General features: G+C 36.2%; 2 protein-coding genes across 2 annotated transcripts; one reads left to right on the forward strand and one right to left on the reverse strand.

Moving 5' to 3' along the window:
• Positions 1–2,170: 2,170 nt before the first annotated feature.
• SARAF (store-operated calcium entry associated regulatory factor) lies at positions 2,171–12,645 on the reverse strand. Its single transcript, XM_070935396.1, has 6 exons — positions 12,523–12,645; positions 11,299–11,477; positions 10,483–10,864; positions 9,692–9,791; positions 8,220–8,356; positions 2,171–2,254 (listed from the first exon to the last, which is right to left on the reverse strand). The coding sequence occupies exons 1-6, from the start codon at positions 12,605–12,607 to the stop codon at positions 2,229–2,231; spliced, it is 909 nt and encodes a 302-aa protein (XP_070791497.1). The 5' UTR covers positions 12,608–12,645; the 3' UTR covers positions 2,171–2,228.
• A 4,030-nt stretch (positions 12,646–16,675) lies between these two features.
• Positions 16,676–25,437, forward strand: LEPROTL1 (leptin receptor overlapping transcript like 1). Its single transcript, XM_070938466.1, has 4 exons — positions 16,676–16,753; positions 20,469–20,544; positions 21,601–21,787; positions 22,735–25,437. Exons 1-4 carry the CDS (start codon positions 16,738–16,740, stop codon positions 22,849–22,851), a joined length of 396 nt encoding a protein of 131 aa, XP_070794567.1. The 5' UTR covers positions 16,676–16,737; the 3' UTR covers positions 22,852–25,437.
• The last annotated feature ends 727 nt before the right edge of the window (positions 25,438–26,164 follow it).

Raw genomic sequence — 26,164 nt, forward strand, 5'->3', positions numbered from 1 at the left:
TGATTTTCAGAGACTCGAGCAGACAATCTACATTTGGAAGCCACAAACCTAGGTTATGGTACAGACCATAACACATTATTTGGCAATAACCTGCTCCTACTACCCAGACTTCTCACAACCATTCCTCAGATCATTGTTCTCAGGTCTGCTGAAGGCTATATTTCAGGAGCCCAAATTAAGACTGCTGCAATTCCCAAGCAGGAAAACCTCCAACCAGATCTTCTCTCCTGTGATGCCAACAAGCATTCAGACATTCTGGGCCAAAGCTCTGCTCAAATCTATGGAGGGAATTGCCTCAGTGCAACCAGCAGGCTGACATGTAACTCCCAGTACTTAAGCAGAATATTGATCTGGTAGCCTTTCTGATCCAATCTCTGGACTGGTTTGAAATAATTTAATGCTCTGTTAGAGCTTGCTCCCACAATACCATTATGATCATTTCAATCATTGACTCAGTTATCTTCATCACTAAATACAATTAATAAGATTCAATTCCCAAGGAGGCATCGTCTTGAAATAACTGTGTGCACACGTGCATGAGTGTGCATTTCTCTCTCCCTCTCTCCTCTGCTCTTCAGTCAGAAAGCATTCAAGAGCAGCTTTCATGTTAATATTATGTCTGTTAGAGCCAAAGCTATGTCAGCAGAAAAATTCCAGAGGTTTCCATTGCCTTCCTTGAATAGATTAGTTTTCAGCATTTGACAACTGTAGAGCAAGACTTACTTGTTCTAAGAAAAAAAAAACAGTTTCTGGCGCTATAGTAATATTGTCAGTGTAATAATACAAGAAATACCAGCGTTTTGGATTAAATTAATTCAACTATTATGAGAATGTTTCATTGTTTGGGGAATTTTTCTATTTATCAAAATGCCCCTGCCTTTTATTACTATATTGTTATGCTTATAATTTTGTCACTGTGTTGATTCTTTAATGTGATTTTATGCATTTGAATTTCATTAATTTCCTTGTTGAACAATTATGAGTTTCTTTGCATGCCCATTTCATTCGCTCATTGTTTAAATATTTAAAAGTGTTAATGAAGAATTAACATTACAATTCAGCTATGACATACTTTCAGGCATTATTACTTTATTCTGAAATTTAAATACAAACTTTTGGGACTGCTGTTAATTTCCTCAGCAATTTAATTTCCTACAGGAATGGAAACTAAGAAAATATTCACAAAATGCTAGGAAGAAAGGTTAGAAAGGGGTACATACAAAAGAAAGAGGGGAAAAAATTACATTTAACTGGAAGTAAGTAAGATGCCCAGTAAAGATGAGTCCCCAATGCCTTGTATCATTTATGTCCCATGACAAGAAAGTAATGTTTGATCTAATAAAGAACAATTTTGCACACAAATAAGTATTCTATGTAAATTCCTGACATACCTGAAAATGCATTCTAAGATATCTGTGCCATAGATTCCATCAAATGAGCTGAATGTAGTAAATAACCCCTTAACTAGAAATATATAATCCAATATATACATACTGGAAGCAGATTCCACTGAATCTAGTGGAATTACTGTCTAGTTGACTTTTTTCTCTCTCAGGTCTTTTTAAAGAACTATTGTAAAGAAAATAACAGACCTTGATTAGATCAGTCTGTTCACAGTACACTATTCCAAATGTTTCCTTCTTTGTTTTTATAATGTATAATAGCTACTATCAGAAAGCCTTAAAACAGGTGTCCTCAACTCCCAGTCCATGGATTGGCACTGGTCCACTCAAACAAGCAAAGCCCAATCTGTGGGATGCAAGCAGCATGCAAAACCATGCTCCCTCTGGTCTGCAGAAAAACCTCTCCCCATGGAACTGGTCCCTGGTGCCCAAAAGGTTGGGGGCCACTGCCTTAGAAAATGGCATTTCCAACTTTTAAAAAATATAATTATTACTGATATTCCTATCTTTAGTCTCCAACAGGTTACAAGCTATTATTTCTAGGAGAGATATTCCAATCCATCCGAAAGGCACTAGATTGCAGAAGGCAACCCTATTATCTTCCCTTTTCTATAGAACACAGTTCCGTGTTAGAAATTACTTGAGAAACTTCCCTATTTTGTTAAAAGCTACTGTTCCAAAATAAATTTAGCGACAGTTTTAGAGATGCACAGATACAAATATATACAGTTAAAATTTTATAACTCTAGCAAGCAGGCTAAGACACATTTAGAATTGCCAAATTGTTGCTTTATTCACTTGCTTAGGTAGAGTAGAAGTCAAACTTCATCTTCTTTTTGTACCTCCAAAACCTAAGAAAAAGAGATGGAGAAAGAGAAAAAAGCTATTATTAATCAATAGCGAATTCTAAAATACTCTGAATAATGAAATAATAAAGGAGATAAATGCATTCAGCTCTGTGAACTAGTTTACAAAAATATTTAACCAAGGAAGGGGCAAGGCAAATCAGACAGGGCCTTCATTTTTGTATGGTAAGGTCTGATAGTCTGCGTAGGCACTAAGGAATTTAGTATAATTTTGCAAGATGGCACAAGTATTCAATCCTTCAATTAAAAATGACTGAAATATGAGATTGCTAAATCTTGCAAGATTTCAGCACTCTAACCCCCAAATCTTTGAAGTTCTTAAGTAAGAATATTTGTGAATTTCCTCTGGGGGGAGGAAATTATTCTTGCTTAAAGCATTTAAGATATGAGTGCATTGCTAATATCTCTTTTATACTATGCAACCAGAAGATTCTACTGCTGTTTTAGAACACAATATAGTTTATCAGATCATCCAGACCCTAATCCTGTTTAGCATTATTGGAAATACATCTTTTGTTTAAATGTTATTATCTAGGAAATGGCTCAGTGATTAAAATAAAATGTCTTGCACTGTAATTTATATAAGAGAACAATCATACATATGTCTACTCAAAACTTAGAGTCCATCTATTTGTAGGTGGAGGAGAATATGACTACAGACTCAGGATATATCAGCCCTGCCAATAATACAATCAACACCTGCACTAGTTTCTCAGGTAAACCCCACCCTTTTTTTTCCTACTAGCTGAATTCTTGGGTTTGACTATAATGCCAGGTAATAGAATTCCATTAGGAAAACAGCTATCTGCCACTAGAGGTAGTCCTCAATTTACAACCATTCATTTAGTGACTGTATGAAGTAACGACGACTGAAAAAAATGACTTTTGACCATTTTTCACACTTATGACAATTGAAGCATTCCCATGGCCATGTGATCAAAATTTGGGCACTTGGTAGCTGCCATGTATTTATGCACTGTCCCAGGGACATGTGATCACCATCTGTAACCTTCCCAGGTGGCTTCCGACAAGCAAAATCAATGGGGGAGGCCAGATCCTCTTAACAACCTCATGATTCACTTAACAGTTGCAGTGATTTGCTTAACAACTGTGGCAAAAAGGTCCTAAAATATGGCACAACTCATTTAACAACTCTCTTGCTTAGCAATGGAAATTTTGAGCTTAACTGTGGTCGCAGTCGAGGACTTTCTTGAATGGGGAGATGTGCTCAAATCCGAAATCTGGATGAGGCAGAATATGAAATCCCTCTCCTCCAATAAGTTTTACATGAATGGTTGCAAAATAAACAAATGCAGACCTAAGCATTTGTTTATTATTTACCAAATTTGTAAACTGACCCAATCTGCATGATTTTGGGTAGTTTAAAAGATACAACAGTAGGAACTATAAAAATGTAAAATATATAATCCATTAAAAAAAAAGTCCAGAGAAAATAATCAATTAACAGCTGAAAGATTCCACAAGGGCTCTAACACACATTCTAACCTAGGGCCTGGAGACAGAACCAGATTTTTAGGAATCATTAAAACACTGCCAGGATGGGGGCTATGAAAAACCTGCAACACAAGAGTTATAAAAGAAAATATTTTTATTTCAATAAAAGCAAAAATTATAGTAGAAATTTGAGAGAATAGTTTAACTGTAGCAATTATACAAGGGTGAGATCTGCATTCCAAAACTAGCATTCAATAATCTGTAAATAGTTTAACCAAACAAGAAAAATAGTAGATCGGAGCAAATACAAAACTGGAGAAATTGAGCAAACTGCACTAAACAGAAATAAAAACCAACTTCCATATGAATAAACCTTGCCTGCCAACCTTTATATTACCAGAGTTTTCAAAGTTTACACTTGAATCCTGAAACTAAAATCCCTTTTCTTCAGATAACTGCTCCTCTGAGAACAAAATAAATGTCTTAGTTTCTCTGCCTTGAATCTCATCCTCTTCATTCTTATTGGAAGACACAATGAATACTTTAAAAATCTCCCAGCTAGCTGGCAGGAAATTAAGAGCCTCCAATTATGAATTGTTTACTGGCCACTCAAAATTGTTAAGTCCTACTAATACACACCAAGCAGGGGTGGGTTCTAAATTTTTTTACTACTGGTTCTGTGGGTGCGGCTTGGTGGGTAATGTGACTGGGTGGGCGTGGCCAACTTTTTTTTTTTTTTACTTTTAAAAGCATTTTTTCTACAACCTTAAGAGGTTGCAGAAAAAAAATGCTTTTAGAAGCCTCTGACGATCAGGCAACTCAGCTAGGATCGCCAGAGGGTTTTAAAGGCATTTTTTTTCTACAGCCTCTTCGGCCGAAGAGGTTGCAGAAAAAAATGCTTTTAGAAGCCTCTGAAGATCCCAGCTGAGCTGTGCAATCATCAGAGGCTTTTTTTTTTTACTTTTAAAAGCATTTTTTCGGCCGAAGAGGTTGTAGAAAAAATGCTTTTAAAAGTAAAAAAAAATAAAGCTTCTGATGAGGTGGGCGGGGCAAGCAGCGGCGACCGGGCCAGGGACTGGTTCGGGGTCGTGGCCAGCCAATGTTATTACCGGTTCTCCAAACTACTAGAAATGTTTACTACTGGTTCCTGTGAACCGGTGCAAACCGGGAGCTGTCTAAAATTTTGCACTGGGAAATTTCAGGTACTATATACCTGAAAGATCCAATCACAAAAATCAACTTCCAAGCAATCACTGCTTGTTGGAGATGATTGCTTAATGAACCAAGTTCCATTCTCTAACTAGGAGTTCCTAAACTTTTTGCCATCACATCTACTTTGTGTATTCTTAATGTACACACCTCCCCTAAAACTTCAAACATTACAAGGAACACAAATGAACAATGAAAAGAATACCATGAAACTTTGAGAAAAGTGAATTTATTGAACAATGTACAATTGAAAGGTTACTCGCATTTCCCTTGGACTCTGCACATCCACAAGGGAGATATACCTCAGTTTGGAAAATCTTGATCTACAACAGTGGTTCTCAACCTTCCTAATGCCGCGACCCTTTAATACAGTTCCTCATGTTGTGGTGACCCCCAACCAGGGGTGGGTTCTAATTTTTTTTACTACCGGTTCTGTGGGCGTGGCTTATTTTGTGGGTGTGGCTTGGAGGTCATGTGATTGGGTGGGCGTGGCTAGCTGGTCATGTGACCAGGTGGCCATGGCTATATGTATAGGGACTACTCAGAGGGCTGAAAAAAGTCATTTCTGACAGGTCCTCACACTTTTGACTGGTCCTCACACTTATGACCATCCTCACATTTATGCCTGTGCAGCATTCTTAACAACCATGTCACTCATTTCACAACTGCTTCTCTTCAACATGGTATAAGATAGGGCAAAAAACGTAAGATGTGAGGACAGTCGTAAATTCGAGGACTGGTCAAAAGTGTGAGGACCAGTCAAAAATAACTTTTTCAGCCCTTTGAGTAGTCCATATGCATAAAAGGATACAGCAATAGAGAGGGATGAAGGAAGGGAAGGGAAATTAGAGTAGGAGTGAGGGTAAGAGAGGGAGGAAGAGAGGAGGAGAAGGAGAAAGGAAGAGGAAGTAGGGAGGAGAAGAAGAAGGGGAGGAAGAGAAAGTAAGAAGAAAAGAAAAGAGAGAGGTGGTAGGTTTGAGGAGAAAGATTGCTGTACAATAAAAAAGATGAAAGGGAAGAAAGCCAACCCCAAACAAATATTAAGATATTAAGATAAAGAATGAATTGTTAAACTTTAAAGAATAAAAGAGAACAAATAGCAACAAATAGCAATAATTAGAAACACACATACAAACATACAACGTATTTTCTTTGAACAGAGTATTTGGCCGGTTCACAAATTTAAACAGTTGTAGGAGGTTAGCATCCACCCCTTTCCTAGAAGAATGAAATATTTTGGGAAATATTAAAAAGGCAGAATATTATATTTCCCTACCTGGATGAGAAATGGAGAAGCATATTTTACAGACAAAGCAACTCCCACCTTCCTGCCCCCAACCCTTTGTTAATGGGCCAGAGGCAGAAACTCAATCCTTTGTCAAAGGACATTTGCAACACAATAGCAACAGAAACTAACACAATGGGCCCCATCAAGCCATGTGATCCTGTCCACCATTAAACCATCTTTCCAAGCAGTCTCCATGTTTCCAGTGTCTTTTTCCCCACTTGGAGCAGAACCCAGAAGGATATTTCTTCCAACACAGTATTTAGTCATTTCAATTAAATTTACAATTTTTATATTTCCTTTTTACCATATTTATTCCTCATCTATTTTTTAAAAAACCAATATTACTCTTCATCCTCATCTCTAATCTTAATCAAATTCAATTTTTCCCTTCTATTCTATATTATACCCCTTCCCATTGTCATCTATTTTTATATCCATCCTCACATTGGTTAATTATGTAATACAGTTGTTTAATACAAATTCAACATTTTAATATAAATCAATTAGTTATATAGCTACCTTTTTTGTATATTAATCAATATGAACATGAATATTCCAATTATTTCCATGCAATCCAATTTCTTACAAATCAATTAATTATATTTACCAATAATAATAAACCAAATAATTTCCCCCATATATTCCTCCAAACCACAATTTAACCATTTCTGCTTTCAACACAATATACAATTAATAGTATCTCAATTATTACAATTCCCTAGTTAAATAGAGCTTTTTTTCTTCTGTTTTAAAATCTTGAACCTCCTCTTGCCCTAAATTTCCCATTGTTTGCAGTTTGCGCCTACCTTTTTTGGTGAGGAAAAAGAAATCTCTCTGCCTCATTTTGTCACGTTGCAGCCAAGACCCTGCTTACTTTCAATTTCCCTTTCTCAGCATAGCTAGGGGGGAAAAAATCTGCTCCAGGAATTTACCTCTTTGCAGCTAGCTAGCAACAGAGCCCTCCGCAAAACAGTTGAGAGTAGGGCGGCTCTTTGAAGCCCCCCCCGGCAAGAATTTAAAGTTTTTTTTCCCCTCTAGCCATCAACTGGGACTCCGGAGGCAGCAATAGATTGGGAGTGGGCGGGGTAAACGGCGACCGGGCGATCCGGCAGAGGGTGAGGGTGAGTGAAGGCGTGGGGGGGTGAGAGAGGGCTTTGGCGACCCCTGGGAAATGGCCGTTCGACCCCCAAAGGGGTCGCGACCCCCAGGTTGAGAACCGCTGATCTACAAGATGATTTGCGTATCTGTGCAAATCTGCTTCTGAGATATCAAAGAAGCAGTACAGTTTAATTCAGATGTCAGTTAAATCTTTCTGCTGTTAGACTACTTAATTATTATTCGAGTATGAACTTAAAATCACCCAAAGATCTATTAGTAGATCCTGATCTCCCTTTTACTCATCACTTTTGAAACATGTTACAATTCAACACAGCCTAAAAAATTTAGCAGCAAATAACCCCCCCCCCAAAAAAAAATAGACCATAGTAATGGCAGAGTTTCATCTGAAGAAAGTCATTGTTAACTGATTTTCTTAACAATTAACTAAATATAGGATACTTTTTGAAACTGATATTGTACTCCAGCTGTACACCAAACATCTATATATGGGAATGAATTATGTTTCATATAATAAAGTACTAAAACCGGTTTCATACTTTATTTCCATTTCAAAACAAAGAAAATATTTACAGACCACATGTAGATCCCCTACCACAATGAGAACTAGATATAAGTCTGATTAAAAGCAGTGGGAAAAGTTTATTTATTAAATTTATATGCCACCTGTATAATTACCCAGAGTGACTCTGGGCAGCTTACAATGGCATAAAAGCATAAATATAAAAGTATGGAAAACAATTAAATAAAAGAGTATAAACCAAAATTTGCTATCATTAATCCAAATCCAACTCTTTTTCAATAGGGTTTTTTAAATTGGAAAGTTGCTGATATCGGTCACAGATAACCCAAAAATTAAGGACAACATGGCTTATAACTTACCAGAGGTGGCTTTTGTTTCTGATCTGTAAGATGATGAACAGCTATTTGAATTGCCAAATGAACCAGTAAATGGAGGTGGAGCAGATGGACCAGCCCACGTGCTATAATAAGGAGAATACCTGTGATCTGAAGGTGACCTAGAAGAAAATGTTTAGTTTTAGTGTTTTTGCATGTGTACAAAATTAAAATTTTAATAGATGAATAATCTAGAAAAGAAGTAGAAAGCCATTTAAGGCAAAATTGCTCTTTAGTGATCAACAAGTAATCATAGAACAAATATGTAAATAATTGGAATATATTCAATTATTCCAACAAACTGAGGATATCTCTTCAGTAAGTTTTAGTTCTATTTCTATTTAAGAAGGAATATTTGCAAGAAACACACTGATTTACCATTAAGGTATGTATTGCTATTAGGAAAAACTTAACAAGATTTTAAATTTTAAAAAGTGTGGTCGGAACGTCATACAAATTCAGTACAAAAGTCATACAGCTGCATAATATATGCAAAAAGCTAAAAAAAAAACTTTTTAAAAAGTCCATTAAATATAAAAAAGTCAGAATCCAGTGGTTTTGGATGAATATACAGGAGAATTATCAGTGAAGAACTGAGGGGGGGGGGGATTAGAGACGGACAACTTTGAAAGTAAGTTATAAAAGCCAAATTCAATGTGGAAAATAAATAGTTAATAAGAAAGACATGATTATATTTGTATACAGAAATTTTGGAGACAACAAAAGTAAAATATAGAAAAGTGAGAATCTATTTAATAACATAAAAATAACCAAATTAAGCCTTTAATTCTTATATTTATCAAAATACTGACACTCTTCCATTATAACCGTTATTATTAAAAGACAAACAAGGGTTTAGAAAAACCTGTGATTTGAAAAATAGGTACTACTGAAGTAGTGACCTTAAAATTGACATCTGTTTATATCTTTGTTCTCTGGAAACTGCTGCTGGTATTTTTAACTGCTGCTTGTATTTTTACAGGAGTTTCTTCCCTAATGATGCAATATTAAGCAACTACAGGGTATAACTAAGTGTATTGCATGAGTCAATGACAGCTGTTTATTTTACAAATCAATCCATTTATCACCATTTACTGCTGGATTCTGAATTCCATGTATTCTGACAAACAACCTGCTTCTTCAGTGTTTTTCATTTATTCTAAAAAAAAATCCCTAGAGATATCTAACAATTGGACAACTAATAAAAAACTTTAATAGGCAAAAAAATTCTTATCCTAAAATAAGGATGCTAGGTCACCAATTCACCTTTGTATCTGGCATTACTCATTAATGCTGACTGCAGCAGTGATGAGTGGGATAACTATTTCTCAAAACATTCATAATCTATTGTTTTTTAAAAAATCAAAATGTAAATTAGTATGAAAGAAAAAATATTTTTCTTTGGGAGAAATTCCCTTTCTGTCAATTAGGATTGTTGCACGAGAAGACAAAATTACCTTCGGTTGCCAAACAAGTATCCAAGAAGTCCTCCGGCACCTAATCCAGTCCAGAAACCTGGCCCTGAATTGGAATCATAGCTGGACCCACTAGCAGCTCCTTAATTTAAATAAAATTATATCGATTTAGATCAAATAATCGTTGTGATCAAAGCTTTTATATATATATATATATATATATATATATATATATATATATATATATATGGGCTACATCAGCAAATAATTGAAGAGTCTTACAAGCTTTAAATCAAACATTGCTGTATAATGCTATGGAACTATTGATTTTACTGGAGAAACAGACCATAGGCTATCACTTTTAATCCCCTTATAAAAGGTATATTTCCTAAACTTTAGACTAAAGGACCAACTCAGAAACACAAGAAGTTCTTATTTTAATCGTTTTAATTTCTGCCAACTATATAAACAAGAGCATAGGCTAGACATGACACAAAATTCTGTAGGAAATTCAGTGACCCCATTAACAATTATTTATTTATTTATTTTATTTTATATTGGATTTCTATACCGCCTTTCTCCCTGAGGACTCAGGGCGGTGTACAGCCAGATTAAAAAACATGCAGAACAAATATTAAAAACAATTAAAAGATATATAAATTTGGCCCAATTAAAACTCATTTACCAATTAAAAACGTTTAAAACATTTAAAAAACAGTTAAAAATTTCATCTCAAATTATAATTAACAATGAATGAACTTCCTAGAATTTGAAAAGTAGATTACCTATCAATGTTACTAATAAATGTTTTTGTTGTGACATAAGAGATTTACCTGTGTAATTTGATTTAAATCCTGTTGGAGGTGGGCTTTGATAACTTTGCCCATAGGATCCTGAATGTACATCATCATTAGGGAAATTATGTTGTTGGTTATCACAGAGGAATAGCTTGTAGATGCCAAAAACAAATACAATGAATAATATTACCAGGATCACTCCAAATCCGGAACCAAATGACTCATGAGAAGTTGCAGAATAATAGGTCCCAGAAAAGGTGTTAGCTTTTTGCTGTCCTTCCTTAGTTAACTCTAATGTGTATTCCAAGCCACAGGATCCTTTTAAAATGAAAGGGTCATCTGGGTAATCGTAGCCTTCACAGCTTACTTCAATTTTTCCAAAGCGATATGAAACATCCAAATGTGCTTTACATTCCCACTGCAAATAAAAGAGAATTATTTTTCTACAATAAAATATATAACAAAATTGAACATTGACTTAAAATGGGTATGTTTTTAGTAATTTTATTAAAATACAATACAGCCTTTTCACCAAAAAGTTCTAATTAAACTCATAAGTAAGCTTTAAAACTCTTAATAGAGCTTGAAAGAATGCACATGAAAATACTGCCGGACAAGAATGCTAAATGACAAACTTGTTAAAGTTGTTTAGAAGGAATATGGATTTACTTTAATTTTTTCTCCTGTTGGCAATGTTGCAGCCCCACTCATTGCATCCTCCTGGAGTTTAACAGTTTTGCCGATGTATATAATTGTTCTTCTATCTTCAAAAGCCAGCCATTTAATTAATTTTACATTTATACAAATACACTCTACAAGATAAAATATTTTCCTTCATACAAAGAAATATACCTGCACATCGTAGCCGTCCCAACCTTTGTTGTAACACTGAACAACCTCAGGGGTATATGCTGTACATCCAGCGGAGCCTCCGGTACATTGCAACTGGGGCACTGGAGATGTTCTCCGATAATTTGTGTATTTTCCCCGATACAGTGTCAGGGCTTGGACCTCCCGCAATAGGACTCTCTCTGACAGAATATAAGTTATGTAATTGATTTAGAAACACTATGCAAGATAATACATACATATTTTAGGATTTTGCGAGTTTATTAATGCCAATAAAGAAATTCTCAGAATAAATCTTGTTAGGTTGTATATTTGGATTACATAGAAGTAGTAATCTCAAAAGGTGCTTTAATAAAGAATATATCTAAGATTAATGTTAACATCTATGCTCTCTAATTTTGCTTTATTTGTTCACCAATTATCCCATTTTATCAAGTAGTCAACCACAAGTTTTCAGAACTTCACAAGCAATACATAGGTACCTCTCCCTGTTTCTTTAGTATATAATATTCAAGAATTTGTGAGCAAAGAGCTTCAATTTGCTCCCCAATGTCCTATGCAATTATTTAGGAAAACATCCTCAATAGTGACTGGATTCCCACAAATCATGGTTTCTTTCAAATCTATTTTACAGAATAAACCACAAGAACAGTATTGGCGAAACCCTAAATCACTTTTTACACCATCCCAGTGACCATATTTACACATTGCACTAGGTCAAGCTCACATCATTCACACCTGTTATAACCTGTGATAAACCCATTGATTCTGGGAAGCACACAACAGAGTACAAATAAAAACGAAAAGGCAGACGTCAGTTGATCAACATCTCCTGCAATGGTGACCTGAAACATTTAATTCTGTTAAAAACCCGTTGCAGGGTGGGGGAGGTGTTTACTGATGAATGGGACCTCTGAACCCAACCAGTGTCGTCGAAGAAACCTCCCTCTTTTGGTTACGACTGACAATTGCTACAAATGGCTTCTTAAATGTCTTCCTAATAAGGCCGACGCCCGTCAGTACATCGCATAAAAAGCCGCGTGGGGACTCAGGAAATGGCCCTCACTCCCCCAGAGAAGGTGCTGTTTCCGGGGCGAAAACCCTCTGAACCAGAGACACCAGCGTCCAGTCACTGACGCGGAGGGCCACGATTCCTCCCCGACCGTCGTGAACCGAGAGGCAGGTTTCCTAAAGGGGAAAGCCCGATGAACCCGTTCCTCGCCTTACCCGGCTGCTCCCAGCCCATCGCTAAAGACGTTGCCGTCAGCACCACCAACAGCGGCAAAACCAGCCGCCCCACAGACGCCTCCATTTTAGCCCTTTGACTGAGAAACGAAGCGCCAGCGCTCCAGCCTTTTCCGCCTATGGCAACGGGCCTCGAGGCTCCGCCCCTCGCCGACACTGATTGGCTCTTCGGATTGCCTTTCTAAAGGCAAGCGATCGTTTCGTCAGCTGGCGATAAAGCCCGGCGGCGCCATCTCCAGAGAGGCGGAGTTCGGTCGCTTGAGTGTCTACTGAGCGGAAGGAAATCTTCTCAGGACAATGGAATGGTAGGAGGGCCTCGCTCTCACCCAGCCGTCCTATTGGCTCACGGGCGCCGCGCAGAAAAGTCAGCATAACAAAACAATCTATGTAAGGTCAGAACAACCAATGGAGTTGTTAATGAATGATTAGCGTCGGTTTGTCCTCTTCCGGTGAAGACTCATCAGCAGCAAAGAATGACTTTGACTTCAGAGTATTGTACGCCGCTCAGAGTCGCTACTGGTGGGATGGGCGATTGTATAAATAAACAAATAAATCTGTGTTGCGCTTCTGAAAACAAGCTCGTTTTTCTAAGAGCATTCTAGGTTGTTCTCTACACAAACAAGAAAATCTTTCCACTTCTTAAATTACCAAATGCTTTGTGGCAGAAAAATTAGCCACAACCAGAGTCAAGAATAAGATTTCAATTGCTAAATAGGTAGGAAAAATCGATCTTGTACTTGTTTAACAGCCGCCCGATTTCAGTTTGTTGAATGAACAAAAGCTGTATACTTTGAAATGCTTCCTATCGTGTAATAATTACTTCTGAGTGAAAGAACATTGCATTTTAAATCATATTTCTTATTTATATTGCAATCTTTATAATCACTCCAATTCCAACGTCTGACCAGGATACAAAAAAGTGCAAAAGATAAAACCAAAGTTAATTATAATTAGTTAACAGCTAATTATAATTAAAAGCCATTAGTGAACATCATTGTTGCCCGTAAAATTAAACCTAGGACTATGTGGGATCAGATTATTGCTGTTTTTAATCTGAGATATGCATATTCCCTTGCAACTAGTGTAAGCATAATTGAGCTTTTTGGACTTCTGAAAAAATAAAGATCTTTCTAGCACAAATGCAGGTCCACTTATCACCCAGGCCTGATGTTATGAGTTGAAAGACTGACTAGTCACTAGTCCAAAGGCAGATTTCATGACTAACAATGTGGGACTAGAACTCACAGTCACCTGATTTTTAGCCTAGTGCCTTAGCCACTAGGCCAAACTGATTGAAAACTGGGATAATCATTAAATGAAAGCAACAAGTTAGAATTTTCTGAATTTGTTTGCTGACATCTAGTTATCTGAATGTTTCTATCCCAGACCTCATAGCCCTAGTAAACGTTTTGAAACTTTCTATCATAAGAACTGTGCTTACCTTAAAAAAAAAAAGTGGATAAATTTCAAATAGCATTTTAACCAGGTTTGCTGCTTGATGTATCCTCTGAAGCTGAAATGGAAACTATTTGGAATAAAATGACAGTTATCCAAGCTTTTTAATTTGTGTGTCATGCAAACTGCTACTATGACTTGAAATGTAATAATGTAGTTATTGCAAGCAGAAAATTCAGTTCACATAAGAGGGAACCAGGGATGAAATCCAGCAGGTTCTGACAGGTTCTGGAGAACCAGTAGCGGAAATTCTGAGCGGTTCAGGGAACCAGTAGTGGAAATTTTTAGTAGTTCGGAGAACTGGCAAATACCACCTCTGGCTGGCCCCAGAGTGGGGTGGGAATGGAGATTGCGCAATATCCTATCCCCAGGAGTGGAAAGGGAATGGGGATTTTGCAGTATTCTTCCTCTGGAGTGGGGAGGGAATGGAGATTTTGCAGTATCCTCCTGCCACGCCTGCCAAGCCATGCCCACCAAGTCACACCCACAGAACCGGTAGTAAAAATATTTGGATTTCACCACTGGAGGGAACTGATTCTTTTAAAAATAAATATGATATATATAGCCTTCCAATTTAGTCCCATGGTATGTATTTTTGTTTTGCTTAAAATTTTTCAATACATGCATAGTTTTAAGGCTTCGCAGTAGATGTTACAAAGCTGGGTTTGAAACTCTTAAAAATAAATAACTATATTTTCACTGTTTATTTTACTCTAAATTATGAGTTATACCATTTATATGCTGATCTCTGTTACAAAGTAAGAATTTGGGATTATCCTTAGAAATGAAATGAAGAGAAATTTAGGTTGATAAATGATCTTTATATAATAGAATTAAATGATGGGTTTGTTGCCATTGTGGTGCACATCACCAATTTGGATGGATTTCAAAGGGGATCAAACGTACTAATGAAAGACTGTAATATTTAATTTTTTCCCTACTTTTAGTTTAATCAACTTAAGGTGCAGCATACAAACCTAATGTTCCTGCCTTTTTATGTTTTGCGAAATAGCCATCTGTGAGATTGGTTGAGCAGAGAAAAAGAGACTGCCCCAAAAACACTACACACCCATGACAATTGGTTATTAAAATGTTCACTGTTTGGGGCATCCATGAATGACAATTATTACTTGTGAGCTTCATGAATGCATCTGGCCATGTTTTGTGTGACACAGAATGGTAAAGTAGGTGGACTACAGAGTTCTTATATTTTTTTCAAAATTGCTCTCCTTTAGTCACAATGATTTTCAGTATTTTACTATTTCGAGTCATATATTTACATAACATTGATAACACTTTCTCAAAACAAATCTTAATATTTTCTTAGCAGTTATTTCTGAACATAATTACAACACTTAGATAATTTATTAAAATATGAAAATTATTTCTGTATACTGAATCTGTATAGATAACTCCCCAGATTTTGTGCTTTCTAGACCAATTAGAATCAGTAAAGAAGAATAAGCAGTATTCTAAATAATTGCTGAATCTGGAACTTTCTAGATAAAATAGATACGTGTGCTTGTACAATTAATCAGGCTTTCAGAACAGACAAAATATTAGTTTGGGAAGATTAACAGAAGTAATTAAAATAATTCTGGTGTCATCTTGTGTCTGCAAACAAGGTAAGCAGGTGGATCTACCATAACTTCTATTTAACGATATCTGGCTGTTAATTGTGCTAATTCATTGTTTTGCAATAAAAAAGCAGGAAAAAAACCTTTAACCATTCAGGCTGTTTATAAAATGACTGCAACTATACAAGTGCATTAATATATAGCAAATCACTGATGAAATCACTCCTACAGTTCAATAATAGTAAATAAACTTTCCACAACTATTTTGGGATAAATTTGTCTCTATAGTCAAGATTCAGTAAAATTTAAAGACCTAATTAACTTTTTATTGAAATAAAAAGCCTTTAATGTTAACAAAGATTGAAAGAAAGAGAAGATAACCAGGACTCTTACAGTGTCAATGAGTGATCCATTGGAAGCCTTGAAAGAACAAGTTAAGAGACAGATCTTCATGAAGCAAATTTACGTGGTCACTAAGAGTTGAAAATGACTTGATGGCACATAATCAATCATCAATGGGTCTTCCTTCATTTTTTAGTTTTTTTTCTCCCCATGTTTTGTTTTAATCATGGTAAAGTAAATAGATTTTTGTCCCAAAGGTGCTTTTTCAAAAGGGAACTGAACTTTGTTTTTCTTTGAAGATGTTTCACTTCTCATCCAAGAAGCTTCTTCAGCTTTGACAGGATAGTGGGGAATGGAAGGATTTATATTCCTTGCAGACAGCTGGTCATTTGCATCCTGCTTTGAGCTGAAGAAGCTTCTTGGATGTGAAGTGAAACGTCTTCAGAGAAAAAACCAGAAAGTCCAGTTGCCTCTTGAAAAAGCACCTTTGGGACAACCATGACCTGGATGACTGAGAATCTCCATAGATAAATAGGTTCTTGTTGCGACTTTTATTGCCGAGTGAAGGCGGCAGCAACTAGACCCGTCCGCTACTGTCCCAATATTTTTCTTCTGTTTTGGAAAACAGCTCTTCCCTGGGGAAGGAAAACAGGACACAAACATGAAGCTTTGCCTTATGTTCCGAAGTTACGTCCGCCGCTTCGGAGATCGCGACTCGTCGGAAGTATTGCCCGTGTCTCGAGCGCGCACTTCCGGGGCTTGTCTTCCTTCCCCTTGGTGTTGGTTGGGAGCGGCCTGGGCGAAGTAATACTGTAGCAGCACCATGGCCGGCATCAAAGGTAGCCTTGTTGGGTTGATTTCGGGGAAGGGCACGGGGAGGAGGGGAGCTACTTGGGGACCGGATCCCCCCACCCAGATCAGGCCGTTGGTGGAGGGGAGGGACGTCGCCCCCACCCTGACGATGACGCACGCCGGCAATGTAGGGGGGGGAGCGCTGCGTTTCCATGACAACGCAGCCTGCCCCTGTGCAATGGCTGCGCCGCTGAGGTTTGAAAGAGGGCCTGTGGAGAGCCCCCTATTGTCTCCTTTTCCCTACCTCTGCTCGATCAGACACAGGGCTCGGCGCTGCTTGACTAGGCAACCGCCGCAGGGCAGCCTTGAAAAGCACAGTTAGGCCTGTGTTTTTCACTGGACTCAACTTTCAGGCTATTAGGTCTAGGATGGCAGCTCTAGATGGCTGTGTTGCACATAAAATATACGTGATTATTAGTCCTGGCGGCTTGCATAAAACTTCCGGCTGCAGAGATCTATGAGTGCTCAGATAGCGGCATACAGGAAGGGTGTCTTAGTTGATGGGCGGAAATTAGGACAGGAATGAAATCTTAGGCTCCACCAGACTTCACTAAATTCATGCTCTCCAGCAATATTCGAGTGCGGTCCCCGTTCTTCATCTGTCTGAATGTAGATCCTTATGTACTCATTCTTGCAGCATTCTTAAGATGAAACTGATTTTTAGTGGAATAAGCCTGACAGGAAGGGAATAAAGTCCTGACACAGTAGATCAATGCAATGCATATTAATCTTTGTGAAATAGACTTAATACCACTACTCTTGTGGAGTTTTTCACCATTCAGAAATCTCTAATAATACTAAATAAGTACTGTATGTATATGTTGGAACTGCATATCTTTTACAGATCGGTTTGATAGAAATATCTATTTTGTATTAAAAACGAGTAAAAAGACAGCACTACTGTACATTTAATAACTATATATATGTGCATGTGTGTATATGTATGTATGTATGTATGTATGTATACAGATGTTGAACCTTTATCTTTGTTTGATGTGTTTCAATCATTAACCATATCTATGAATACCCATAGCAGTATTTGTGGGTATTTTATATTTTTATTTTCCATGCATGCATGGAAAAAGGCTGAAATGCTCCATAGCAATTTAGGGGGATATTACAAGGAGGACCATAAAAATAACAATGTGACAAGTTGAGGTGCTATTTATAATAGTAATAATAAAATTTGGTTAGTGTACGTGGCAGAACCTGAAGATAGCAGAATAGAACAGAAAGAATTGGAGAAAATCACAAAATACTGAAACCTGCAAATCAAAATAAAACGACTGTGACAAAAGAAAGTAAAATGCCAATAGTAATACATAATAATGAAATCCCAAAACAACTAGAGCACCACTTGAACAAGGGCAGCTTTACTTGGAACACCTTGCATCCTGCTATGATACCTTTAACATAATCAGACATCAACATCTACGTATCTCAGGCCCATGTGAAGTACTTGGTAGGTGAATAAAAATGCCAAATCCAGTCTAAACACCTGGCTGACTGTGCAACCAACCATAATAAAATATACAGTATGGAAGCTGCCATGTCTTCAACTGGTTTTGATCTTCATATACATTGGGTTCTTCCCAAGAACCTAGGATGTTGTAATGTATTGGCATCCTATATGTGCAGTTCCAAGCAGCATGGCTTATTGTAATTGACAGGTGGAAATTTTGTTAGTGCACAAATTTACCAAGTGCTGGCAAAGAGTTTTTGATATGGCATCCAGTCTGTCGATAACTACTAAATATTTATACCATAATGTTTCAATTTTCAGATCTTGATACTTTGTGATCTTCTCCAGTTCTTTGTCTTCTACTATCCCCTGATATTGCCACATCAATTATCCACATTTTCCTCTTTTCAACAACAGTTATATCTGGTGGGTTATGAGCCTATTATTATATATACACAACAACATGAAATCACAGCTGCCAATTTTTTAGCTGGGTTTTCATATACATCATCATTATGGTTGGTTGCACAGTCAGCCAGATGTTGAGGCTGGATTTGGCTTTTTTATCCACTTTATTGAATCCTATTCAAGAATTTGTGATAGGCAAATCTATCTATCTATCTATCTATCTATCTATCTATCTATCTACCTACCTACCTACCTACCTACCTACCTACCTACCTGTTTGATGCCGTTAAAGGTATTGTTATTATGGTTTGTCACACAGTCGCCCAGATGTTTAGACTGGATTTGGCATTTTTATCCACCTATTTATCCCTTCCCAAGGACTTATATAAGCATATATTGTTTATTATTATTTATATACCAATAAGCTACTTCACTGAATTATAAAGATAATTGAAGTAATGCCTGTAAAATCATCTTATCGGGCAGTGTTTCCTGTCATATGTTTATTGTTCAAAGAGAAAAAGGCTGTTTTGGCAAAAGAACTTTAGTCAGGAGTGACATAATAGTACCAGGCAAAACTTGCTAGAGACCAGTTTCAAAGCTGGTGGGAATTGGATGCTGAGTGGGTGGAAATACATCAGACATTTGAATGAGCATACTTTGGCAAAAAAAATCTTTTTATAACCAATGTGAGAGCCAGTTTGGTCCAGTGATTAAGGCACCAGGCTAGAAACCAGGAGACCGTGTGTTCTAGTCCTGCGTTACACATGAAAGCTGGTTGTGTGACTGAGCCAGTGACTCTCTCTCAGCCCAGCCCAACTTACAGGATTGTTATGGGGAAAATTGGAAGAAGAAGGAGAAACATTAAAGTAAAACTGGTCATAAATATTTGATTATCGAACAGTAAGGTTACAGTTAATGTAACTAAAACATAATACAGTCCTTACCTCAGAGATTAGTCACATAAATGTTAGTGGCTCCAAGATCTTGCTTCCTCTATAAATTCATAAAGGCAATTCAGTTTTTCTCAATATACCATGACCTCCTATCTTTATAACAGCAATACAAAGATGATTCAGGTATTTTCTATAAAGTCTTTTTAACATCAGTGAAAAGTTTTTTTTAAATTTTCCTGTGTTCACGATACTTAATGCAATATCAATTAATACACTATTAATGTCCTGACTTTCCTCTTGAAAATCTGGAGCAATAATACCGTGTTTCTCCGAAAAAAAGACCCTGTGTTATATATTTTTGAACCCTGAAATAAGCGCTTGGCCTTATTGCCATGCACTCAAAAGCCCGATTGGGCTTATTATCAGGGGATGTCTTATTTTGGGGGAAACACAGTATAAATAATTGTAAAACCTGTGGCAACTTGGCAGAAAGAGACAAATTAAAAAAAGGAATAGTCAGAAAATCAGTTATCAATAGCAGTGCCATATAGTTACAAAGCATAAACATGCATTTTTAAATATATATATAAGCTCTTTTTCATTTTATGGAATCATTACATATATGAACATAAATGTAATATAGAAAATTTATAATATAATTTATAAAAATTTATAAATGTATAAATTAATATATATATTTCTAAATTAAGATAGGGTATTTTACATTGAATGTTTCACATTTCCTCCAAGTTCATTGGAGTTTTATGGTAAAAATATAAGTGTTCTGTATTTTAATTATGCACAATAGTTGAACAAGAAGTAATTCGTTCAAAAACAGAAACAAAATATTGATTTCTCTCTTTCCTATATTTAGTGTTTATTGAACCAAAACCATACAGTTTTGTAACTGACAAGGGTTTACATCTGCCTTTACAGCTTTAATCAGCTTATCTTTTGGAGGAGCTGTTGGACTAATGTTCCTGATGCTTGGTTGTGCCCTTCCAGATTACAGGTATCACACAATATTTCCTTGTTTCTTCTTGCAGTTTATAAAATTAAATAAACAGAGAATACCTGTGCTGATTTCAGTAAAGGTCCAGCAGCCCTCTGATGCTGGGAGAGAGTAAAAGAAAGCAATTTTTCCAAGCTAAGAATAGCCATTTTAAACATTCTATGAAATTGTTTTGTTTTGTTTGTGTTTACTGCTTTTCAGCCTAAAGTAAAGTAGTACCTTGGTACTCATAGTTAATTGGCTCTGAGAGGCACCATGAATACCAAACATATTTTCCCATAAGGAATAATGTAGTGAATCACAAGGCAGCTGACACCGAAAGTTCTAGCTTGTGCGTTGAGTACCAAACAAATGATGAGTACCAGGACAAAATGTTCACATCAAAATGCATTGAATACCAAATTCAGTAAGTTTCAAAGCAGTTGAGTATCAATGTACCGTGTATCTTCCAGGTTGGCATGTAACAAACACATCTTTTCAAGACTTATAATAAAAGTGACAACAGAATTTCAGTCTGTTTTATAATTTTCAGCCTGATTTATATTCAAATGGAAGTATTTGGAAGTACAATATTTTATTCCTACTACTTTTAATTAATCACTTCTCCTGTTCTGATTGAGGGACACTTAAAGGATTATCTTCTGATTAGATTCCAGGCTAACACAATGTATTACACTTGCCTGCCAAAATCTGTCTGTTCAATTTCTTGTTTGTGCTCTCTGTACAGTACTACCTGGGGATTCTTCACCTATGGAGAACCTATTCCAAAAAGCTACTACAACTTGATTAGCAATATAGGTGGAGAGTCCTGTCCCTAGCCATCTGTTACATACGTCATGCTGTGTATTGTCTTTGTGTGGCATTTTCGACTGTCATAAGAAAAAGTATTTTTAAAATTGGACAAAACAAGATAACATCTTTTCTCCACATACACACATATGCACACCCAATGGGAAAATAGATAAAATATTTACATAAGAGTAGTATGATTTTTGAAGCAAATATAAGTGAAAGAATATCTATAAAATAAAAACACGCCTTTTTATTTACTTTCAGCAAATATTGGCCACTGTTTGTTTTGTTCTTCTACACCCTCTCTCCAATTCCATACTGCATAGCAAGAAGAGTTGTTGAAGATACAGATGCTACAAGTAATGCTTGCAAGGAACTTGCCATATTTCTTACAACAGGCATTGTTGTTTCAGCATTTGGACTTCCAATTGTATTTGCCAGAGCAGAACTGGTTAGTAATTCCTTCTTTTTAGCAGTTTTCCTTTAATGTTTGATACTTGCTTTCAGAATAAGATACAGAAGTCTGTGGATATTCTCAGTCATCCAGGTCACAGTTGTCTCAAAGGGTTTTTTTTTCCCAAAAGGCAACTGAACTGTTTTTTTCTTGAGGAAGACGTTTCACTTCTCATTCAAGATGCTTCATCGATCCAGAACTGATGAAGCTTCTTGGATGAGAAACAAAACGTCTTTCTCAAAGACAAAGCAGTCCAGCTGCCTTTTGAAAAAAACACCTTTGAGACAAGATGCAGAAGCCTTCAAAGCACAAGTTAACAAGATATTGTTAACACATGCAAACTGTCATTAAGCTAGCGAGCCTGGTGGCCAGCAGACTAAAGCACTGTTATTAACAGTTATTAACATCAGCTGCCTGCAATTACTGCAAGTTCAAATCTCACCAGACTCAAGGTTGACTCAGCCTTCCATCCTTTCTAAGGTAGGTAAAATGAGGACCCAGATTGTGGGGGCAATAAGCTGACTTTTTATAAAAATATACAAAAGTATGAAGGCTATTGCTTAACACATTGTAAGCCGCCCTGAGTCTCCGGAGAAGGGCGGCATATAAATTATTTTTTTTTTAAAAAAAGCATTGTGATGGGGAAAAAAACCTTGAAAGTTCCCCAGATTAACATTTTATATATCCTTTGATACATAACATTCAGTCACTGGATGTTGGGCACCACCTGGTAAAAATAGTTTGAGGGTATTGAAATTCAGAGGGTACCAAGTTGTTTGCCTTCCACTAGGCAACTAAGTCTAAGTGTTAACAAATACTGTAATTTAAAAATTGCATTAAATAGAACTACTTTGTGAAAGGATGGTGTTTTCCCCATTCACTGAGCAATTAATGCATGTTGTATTTTTTTGTGTATGTAAAACTTGTCTTTCCTTTTTCCATAGATTAAGTGGGGTGCCTGCGCACTTGTCCTCACAGGAAACACAGTCATATTTGCTACCATCCTAGGGTTTTTCTTGGTTTTTGGCAGCAATGATGATTTCAGCTGGCAACAGTGGTGAAAAGAGTTGGAGTGAGAACTATCTACATCTCATGTCATTCAGTGGCCATCCATACTCAAGAAAGAATGGGCAATAAAGTAAATGTACTGTTTTCACAGAGGGGATCTGGGGTAGAACACTTGGTAGCCACTTTTCTTTTTTCACAAAGAACATTAACATTTTGCTTGATTTACAGGTAAATATTTTTAACAGGTTGATACTGTTTTATTTTAATACTTTATTTTGATGTGAGAACAGAATGCTTAAATGTGATGTTTAAAATGTATCTTTTTTAAAGAACATGACAGCGGTGTATAAATATAAAGTCAAACTTTTCACCATTGATTATTTTAAAACTAATGTGTGGTTGTGAAACCACATAAGAACGAAAAAACCAAGAATGGCCCAATCCAGTCAAAAGTATGAAAATTTTGACTGGGTCATAGGCACGGGTTTGGAAGTAGCTTCTGAATTCAGCAAAGATTATGGTTATGCAGAGAATTGTACATATGGTCTGTTGATTTTAATCAGAGAATTAACCATGTGTTCAGTACTCTAATTCTTCTCTGAAAATAAGTATAATTCTGGAAAGCTGAAGTGTGCCCTTCAAGAGCAGTTATGCATTTGTTGTGGGATTTTGGAAAAGAACTGAAAAGAATAGCATTCACAGCAGCTGGCTGGTAGGTTTTTTTATTATGTACGTGACTGAAAATGTTCTATTTCCATTAATTCCATTTAAATGAGAATGAGCAAACTTTTGATGATAATGGAGTATCTAAGTGTTCATTACTTTAAAAGTTTGTCCAACGTATAAATATTTTGACAGTTTTTATTTTTGATTATCTGAAGGGGGGGAGATGGAATTTTAATTTTTCTTGAGTAGAAGACAGAACATTTAATGTTCATTTTAAAGCCTTTCTGAAAACTCTGTATTTATGTATTGTGTGATTCAACATTCTATATCAATTGTTTTTTATGTTTTACCAAAGGAAAGTGTAACGAAATTACTGAGTATAGTTATAACCAGCAGAAAAAACCCTGCACCAGGCATGTGGAAATAAGTGGTCCTGCTCCTTTACTATTCACTTGTACTTATTACCACAAAGTATAAAAAGATAATTTCTGCTCCCGTTTTTTACTTTGTACATGGTATAAAAAGATTTTTCAAATGTAGATAAACATTTCCACTGTAGATAAACATTTACCTGGAAGACTAATTACTGCATACATATATAGTCAGAGCTTGGCTGCATTGCAAATCTTTGACTATGAACATTTTATAGTAATTCTGTTGATGTTTTAGTTTATGCACTAATGTATTAAATGTTAGATCAAAAGTGTAGTTCTGTTAAAATATAACACATGTAATTTGCAATATTGAATATCTGTTCCATGCCACTTGGGTTTTTTTGTTTCTATTAACCATAAATGACCATGTTTTGTAGATATAATTATTTTGTAGTCATGCTTTCCTGGTAACTCCTTAATAAGATACCCAAGTGTCTCTGTCTATGCTTGCATGTCATTTTATGCAAACTAGGCAATATTTGATATAATCATTTAAACATAGTTCTTTTTTTAAAACAATGCTGTTGACATAGTCCTCTCCACTATCAGCCCAGTCCAGAGTGCCTTGTCTCCTCTCTCCTTGGCTGCTCAGTAGATGTACGTGTTTCACAATGTGTCAGATCCATGGTGTAAGAGACAGGTGAATTCATGTAAAGGTACTGTGCACAGATGTCCAATTACAAATAGTGCTTGGGGCACAGCAATACTTGGCTTGAAGAGAAAGGAGGGAAGAAGACAATTTGCTGATCTCTTTCTACTGACAGAACTCCGACCGGAGAAGTAGAATTAAATCATGGCCTATGTTTGCAGACTTCATAAGATAAAGTGAATGTTACACAGACTGTAGTAGTTATCAATGCAGCATTATATAAAAACACAAGGATTCATATGCCCCTTTTTTAAAACTATATGATACAGATTTCAGATAGAGAATGAACTCTAAAGCCCGATAATTATTACAGTTTTATCTGTACTGTATTGAATCTTCAAAAATATTTTTTCCTGCGACTTAAAGACAGAAAATGGGCATGTACAAGTGTACCTTGCAAAACCTGCAGTTATTTACATCCCGGTCCAACTTTTAAATGTCTGAACCATAACAGTCTTAGGAACCATGTGCAACTTCTGCTGCATAATACTAAGATTGATGCAGTCACATCCCTGAAACTTCCTGCACTGCACTGATGGTGGACTAGTCTTAGCCATCATATAGACAGATGTGAACTCATTTTGTGATTCCCCCCCCCCAATCCTGTATTGTATCAAGATGGGTTCCCATTTTTTCTGTAATACTCTTGCTTTATGATGACAGGCTACTCTTCAAGAGTGCCTACTCTATTATATTTTATAGTAATGTTTGTCGTCTTAATAATTTTGGGCAGCATTGTGGCTACAGAGCCTATTAGACATACTGCTGCCTCCAATTATCAGGTGTTAAGATATTTGAGACATATGTCTTTTCCCATGTAATATGCACTGAGAAGCATTGCCATCCTACAGGCAGAAATTTTGATGAAAAAATAAACGATTTAAATATCAGATGGTTTTGGATTTTTAATTAACATCTCTTAGCAATAAGTTTTTTTTATAAGAAACTGCTTCATTCTTTAGCAAAAAGGAATTTATTTAAGATTACTATTGATCTCATATGTGGCTTTTGACATATTCTATGTATTGTATTATATGTACCGGTAAATATAATGCTACATTGAATAATTCAAATTCTGCTACCACTGTGTGGCATATTAGTCAGATTTGAAATAGCATTTGTAAAGATCACTAGCATTTCCTTTAAGTTTAATTTTTTAAAAAACAAAACTGAGAAAACACAGGTGTTTTAAGTGGAAACTGATATAGAAATGTTTAAATTAATAAAGAAACAAAAAATTGCTGTAATGAGCCATTTAAACCTAAGGTAGTGAAAAAAGGAATGAAATACAACTTATCTCTTATCTGAACAATGTCCCACTACTACTTTTGGCAAGAATACTTCCTAAAGCAGATAAAAATGGAGGGGAAAAAAGCCAACATGCAAACAACCCTGGTAATTTTAATTTTACTATTTTTATATAATATTTTTTCCTTGCTCCAATAAACAAGGGGATCTGTTGTGTGCTAGAGTATCATATTTCATTCAGAAGTGCAAATTGCTTCTGAAATTTTAAATTGCTCTTGAGATTCCATAGCATTCTTACCAAAAGTATCTCAATAGAAGCTTCACCAGTTTAGACATTACTGGATATGTTCTTTTAAATTACAGATTAAC

This window comes from Pituophis catenifer, unplaced genomic scaffold (genome assembly GCF_029215685.1).
Source record: "Pituophis catenifer annectens isolate HBS135680 unplaced genomic scaffold, rPitCat1.0.hap2 SCAF_2, whole genome shotgun sequence".
Taxonomy (NCBI): Eukaryota; Metazoa; Chordata; class Lepidosauria; order Squamata; family Colubridae; genus Pituophis; species Pituophis catenifer.